General features: G+C 39.0%; 1 protein-coding gene across 9 annotated transcripts in view; it reads right to left on the bottom strand.

Moving 5' to 3' along the window:
- Positions 1-6,561, bottom strand: part of LOC106691170 (uncharacterized) — a 27,213-nt gene that overhangs the window by 5,617 nt on the left and 15,035 nt on the right. For 5 of the 9 annotated variants that reach the window (XM_014436850.2, XM_014436849.2, XM_014436851.2 and 2 more), the window contains 2 exons: positions 2,384-2,508; positions 1,140-1,266 (listed from right to left, as the gene is read on the bottom strand). The exons of 1 other annotated variant lie outside the window; for it this stretch is intronic. In XM_014436850.2, the coding sequence (XP_014292336.1) occupies positions 1,140-1,266; positions 2,384-2,508 (252 nt within the window). The remainder of the gene's footprint in view (positions 1-1,139; positions 1,267-2,383; positions 2,509-6,561) is intronic. 3 more of the 9 variants (XR_010842872.1, XR_001344741.2, XM_014436852.2) reach the window with 2 other exon arrangements.

Raw genomic sequence — 6,561 nt, forward strand, 5'->3', positions numbered from 1 at the left:
TTTTGAGAGCAGTATTAAAAAAAATCGGAAGTGAGGGCTCGGCGAGCCCCCTCCCCCTTGGTGCTGCTAGGGTTAAGCAAGCACGAGGTGACGAGCTTATCCAGATTCTTATTCAACTTTGTCAACGAATCCTCTTTGAACTGTAGCTCTCCCGAGAATGTGCATCCTAAATATTTTATAGTGTCGCCTTCTTTCATTGTTAGAATGCTATCTCTGTTCCTCGTCGATTCCAGCTCTCCTTTATTTATGACGATGCCCACACTCTTTTAAGGATTCAATGCCAAACCGATTTCTTTGAGCGTCCTCTGTACGCTATCAATAACTCTTTCCGCAGCAACCTTGTCGCACGCTGAAACCGCCTGGTAATCCGCGAACCCTGAGAGGACCACACAACCTTGGTCGTTATTGAGCTTATTTACTTACAAAGTTTAAATATAATGAATATGTTTTAAAACGTTTCATGAATATGCGTAAGTGTAGCGTTAAGACAAGATTAACAAAGTATATAGAAGTATATAGAACACAATGATTTAAGCGACTTAATTTTAGAATCAATGTCACCTACATATCATACATAGAATGTATGAGCGTTATAACATAGGCAATAAAATAAACGTAGCATAAATATTTTAAAAGATACTCCATAAATAAATATATAAATAAAGGGATAAATATTAACTAATCAAGATGTAATAAAACCCGGACCTCAACAAGCCAGACACTCCAGAAGCTTTCCTCTACTACGCCCTCTCATTCTCTTCTGTGCTGTTATATTCTAATTAATAGAATGAGATAATAATCTTTGCTTGGTCCTATTTATTAAAAGAACTAATTAACAAAACATTTTAGAGCAATTTTCACGAAAATTCAAAATGGAATCATGTGCTTTGTCAGTTCATAACGTTTGCTCACTGTTTACATGTTATAGAAATACCATATATTTTGTAATCTAGCTCAGAAAAAGAAATTCAATTCATCAACGTTTATAATTTGTGTTTTAACTGAGATATATTTTACCAAATTTATAAATCAATTCAGTTGTTGACCTGGATAATTAAGCCCTATTGAGCAGTACATTTATACGTTTAACATCAACATTTTGCTAAATAGTATTTTATTTGTTAGGTTTGTTTACTTACCTGTTACGGTAAAATTCTCTAACACGAACCAGTAATGCAGTATCACTCCATATAATCCTAAGATGATATATATTATACATAGCATACTGTTTGCAAGAATCCACCCCCAGACCAAATTGTCTTTATACTGTAACAGTAGAAATAAAATATTACGCTCTCATAAAGAGCCAATTACAAGCTCTCTAACAACTTAAAAAAGTTATTAACATTTTGCTCTTGTTTGACGAGTAAGAGAAAAAGTTTTGTCTGAATGTAAACGATAGATAAAACATATATGTAATACAAATAATACATCGACCTGCCGAGAGTGGAGAGGACACAAGGAGAATAACTACTTTATTTCCTAATGTGTGATTAGCACTGCGTATACTTGCTCATCCTGACAGGCCCGCTTACACAGGTAGCACACTCCTTACAAGAAACTCTAGTAGAATGGAAAAAAAAAGTTTGAGATTGGCTGAAGAACAGCAAAAATTATCCGATATAGTATTCATTTGATTTGGAATTGATTACAAATTGTGAATTTAATTTTAGGTTAGCGAGAAAATATCAAGAGAATAGAATTTCGAAGCGTATATTCAAACTTTCACAGAAAAGGCTATCGTATTGTAAATAAAAAATAAATTAAGTTCTACGAGTGCAATCTTGAATATTTTACTCAAGTAATTATTAATTAATTCTAATATCATTATTATGAAATTCTGTAAAATACTAAACTCGTACTATAATGTTGCATTAAGTTTTTTTTTTTTTTTCATAAAATACATAAAGTATGATTATTTAGAATAATACATCAGATGAGGCATTGAGAAGGTGGACCTTACTGTATTATTTCAACCCGTGACTAAGGTCGGTTGACGGTAATCCCGTAGGACCATCAACCACCGATATCTACCTACTATTGTACAAGTAATGTAAATAATTTAGTCCCAAAATGTCTTTTAACAGTCAGTTAGTATCAGGAACGTCGTAATGGGGAATGAATGATGGGGACTGGTATACCTTTAATAATTAGAAAACGTGGAAAATTGGGATTTGAACACATACTCCAACAAACAAAAATTATGGTAAAACGTTACACAATGATGTTCGTATACTCAAAATATCTTATAAACTTAAAAAATGTTGTGAAAAAGGACTAGTTTGAGGATATTCGATCTAGACAACCCATAAGTTAAATTTTAGTACAACTTTTTAACGCATTATATAATTATTTCAAATTAAACTAATTATTAAAACATTACATCGAAAATTCCCCAAAATAGTATAAAGGTGAAAACTATCATAATTGATGCCAAAACACTTGAGGCGATATGGTACGTTTGATGTGAACTCTTCTCATCATCAGGCAAAAATGTTGAGAGGTTATCTGAAACAAAATTGTTAATAAAAGACAATATATATACATATATATAAAAAACTATTCAATATATATATGTATATAAGTTACGGTCTGAGTCAGCTCTTATTTCAACGTCAACTGTCTGAGGAGATCAGCTGTACCGAACACAATATAGCCAGTATTTTACAGCAGTCCAAGCATGTTAGATCTTATTCCTTCTTCTCATTTTTAACATTTTCCATTCACTGATACTTAAGTGGTAACTTCTAAACCCGAGAACTTTAGATACCGGATTAATTTCCTCTTTTTAGAAGAATTTTTTTTTTTTCGTTCTTCTATCATCTTAATTATTCTTTCTTTGTAAATAATGGCTGCTAATGGCAAGTTAGACAAGCGGTTTTAACCTGACGTTGAATCAAAATGGGGTCCAGAACCCACCTCTCATGGAAGTGACTCCTCCGCCCCTGGAGCTTGCCCCACTACAACACTTGAGTGGGTAAAAGTACGCACAGCAACCGCCGAAGACTTGAGGAAGGTCGTTTCTGACTTCGAACGGTTTACCGGGGAAATAGGAAAACTGAGCCACTTCTTAGAGGGGGTGACCGACTAATAAGCCGAATTGAAGCGAAGTCTATCTAAAGTCTACTCAATAGTGAAGATGCGGAGGGTTTAAAAGCAGTGGTCGTCTTCAGAGTGAAGAGGAGCATCCTAAATCAGATTCAGGCTGACGAAGAGACCCCATGGAGAGTTATCAAGGAAAGATTAAAGAAGGCGTTTGTAGGAAGACGGTGGGCCCCAGAGGAAGACGTATTTATGATGATCTGAGGGACAAAGAAACCGAAACAGTCTAGTGGGCAATATGCTGCGGAACTCCTGGTACGCTTTAACAGAGTTCAAGATAAACTGAGCGAAATGATGGAAACAATCCAGGTACAGGGTCGGATGCAATTCTTATCCCTGGTACTAAAGATACAGTTGGCAAAGGAGCTAGGGAAGAAGGAAGGATTTCCGAGAGAGCGCTCGTTTGTTGAAATTGCTCAAGATCTCATAGAACCAAGCGCTAGAGAGGTAGAGGCCCAAATGGAAGTAGAAGAACCAGGGTGGACCCGTATAGTGTACCAACGTCCAAAGACGAATAGTCGGCGGGAGGACCGCAAGTGGCACGGTTGTGGAAAAATTGGGCATTTAGTAATTAGTAGCCCGCGCACGAGATGCTTTGAATGCGAGAATGAGGGGCTCACAGCCAAACAGTGCCCATATATATATACCGAAGAAGAGATGTGGGCCGGGATGAACCAATGGAGATCAACGTCCAAAAATACGGAGAAGCCAACGTAGGTTGAGTAGATCTTCAGAAGAATCTACGGAAGCATCAGGAGCATCAGAGACCGAAGAAGAGGTCGAGGAGCCACGGAACCGAGGTAGTCAAAGGGACAAGGTGGAAACAAGAGGATGGAAACGAGGGGACAGGGGAGAATGGAGACGAGGGACATATGAAAGGGTTGTCAGCAGAGGGGCGACCGACTGCTGAATTATAACGTGAGGGAGAAGAGTCCATCAAAAAAGAAAAACCGAGGGCCCACGGGTCGGAGCAATTAATCAGGCTGAAGACTGGAGACAGAGACTTAGGAGAGAATATGAAGATATTTTTTTTAAAGAAGGAGACATGCTCGGGGCAACCGGGAAGACAGTTCATGAGATCGTACTTAAAGAAGATAAGGTTACATATATAAAAGAGAGGAGATACCAGCAACCGCTACGTCACCACATCCGTGAAGAGCTCAAAAGTTTAAAACACCAGGAATAATTATTAATTGTACATCTCCACACAATAGTCCATTGTTGGCGGTTAAAAAGAAACTACAGGTGAAACTACTGAAAAGTACAGAGTGGTGATGCAGTACAGGAAGCTGAATGAAAATACCATAGACGAAAAGGATCCGATCCCCAGATCTTAAGACATTTTGGACAGGCTGAGCGGGGCGACAGTATTCAGTACATTGGACTGTTGCAGGGAACTTTGGGAAATTATTACAGGAGATTTGTACCAGAAATGGCTAAGTACCTCGTCCCACTCAACAACCTTCTGAAGAAAGGCAGAAAAGTGATCATCACTCCGATGGTGGAAGATGCGATCAGGCATGGAGAAACTACAGCAGGAACCGGTGCTTGCTTTCCCAGACTTCACTCGGCGATTCAATATCTCTACAGACGCGAGTGAGTATGCCCTAGGAGCGGTGTTGTCCCAAGAGGGTGAAGGAGAAGATCGCCCAGTTGCGTACGCCAGTAGGCGGCTAACAGAGACGGAGACCAGATAAAGTGCGCTGGAACGAGACCTCTTGTGAATAGTGTGGGCTGTTAACCACTTTAGACTCTATGTATTCGGAAGAAAGTTTAATGTACACACAGTCCATAGGTCCCTGCACTGAGTGGGGAAGTTGAAGGAGTCTTCGGCCAGGATTACGTGTAGGAAAGAGTTTTTGGGACATTACAATATGGTAATCACATATAAAACTTAAAAAGAAAATTTGGTATCTGATTGGTTACAGTAATTGCAGTAGAAGAAGAGGCCGGGGAATCGTCCTGGGAATTCCTGAGGTAATGGACACCGGGACAGGAGAAAGAACAGAATGTGGCGGAGGGAGACGCTAGAGAAGAATCCTTCCAAGAAGACGATCTGCAGGTCGACACTTTCACATGGAAAGGATTTAAATGGATCATCATAATTGATCTCTTCAGTAAGGAGGCAATGGCGCACCAGGTGCAGGAAAGGTCGTTTGAAGCAGTGCTGGCAGCTCTCCGTTGTGTGGTTTCAATTTCACAGAGTTCCGGAGCGCATCTCATCAGATTCAGGAAGAGAATTTGACAATGCCATGATTCGAACAGAAATGAAGGACTTTGACGTAATATGGCATCTCAACACACCAGGGCACCCCAAAAATAGAGGAGGCATAGAGCAGCTTGTACCGTGAAGTTGAGTTCGACTATATCAGGTTGATCAGGGACTGGAACTGGACGTGGCAACGCCGAGGGCGATTGCGGCATACAATCATTCTATACATTCAGTTACGTAGTTTTCGCCATTTGGGATCCTCTTTGGGCTTCCCGGTCACCTACGGGACTATGAGGGCACGGCAGCAGACGGAGAGGAAATACATGACAACCATGTTGCTCGAAGAAAGTTATGGGAAAAGGCCCGGGGAAGAATGGAAAAGGAAAAATCCGGGAGGGTAACTCGGGAAAATTTAAAGGTCACAGATAGGATGGGAGCAATCCAAATCAAGACGATGTATTTAGAAAGTTGGAGTCTAACAGGGGTAAAGAGATACAACGATACGAGGGTCCATTCAGGGTGATAATTATAAGGGAACACAACATTGTAACAATAGAAAGTATCAGAGAACCCAAAAAGAGGAGAACTGTCCATATTGAAGAATTAAAACTTCCGGTAATGACAATATAAAAACTGAAGTCTTCTCACACTAGATTAGATTACAGAAAATTTGGTTATTTATTGTTTGTTTTGTTTTTTTTGTTTTAAGGTTATTATTTATTTTTGTAGATATTGTATTTTTCATTCTATGTTTGTGATTTTTGTAAATATTTTCTTTTTTATTCTAGCTTATTTATACACCATTTACTATATCATTTTTTTTTTTAAATTTATTCTTAAGTTTAAATTATGTATTTAGCATTTATTTAACCCTTCGTTGGGCGCGGTCAAGGATTCAAAATCGGTCAAAATCGCGGCGCGGTGAGCCTGACAGGCACACGATACATAAAAATTCGTGTAGTGACCTTAGATTTGTGACGTAATCGGGCACGGTGAGCCTGTCAGATCAAAACACTTGTAAAGCACCTTCTTGACAGCAGGAGCTGAACTGACTGGGCGGGTTGGAACCACCTCACAAAGTTAGGAAACTATTGGGAGGTAGGGATGGGATATCGATATCGATATTATCGAAATATCGATATTTTGTCTCCGATATCCGATATTTTGATATCGATATTCAGTAACCGATAATATCGGAATATCGATATTCAGTAACCGATAATATGGGAATATCGGTTTCTAAAAAA

The sequence above is a fragment of the Halyomorpha halys genome, unplaced genomic scaffold (assembly GCF_000696795.3).
Source record: "Halyomorpha halys isolate HHAL.00 unplaced genomic scaffold, Hhal_1.1 Scaffold2130.1, whole genome shotgun sequence".
NCBI classification, from domain to species: Eukaryota; Metazoa; Arthropoda; class Insecta; order Hemiptera; family Pentatomidae; genus Halyomorpha; species Halyomorpha halys.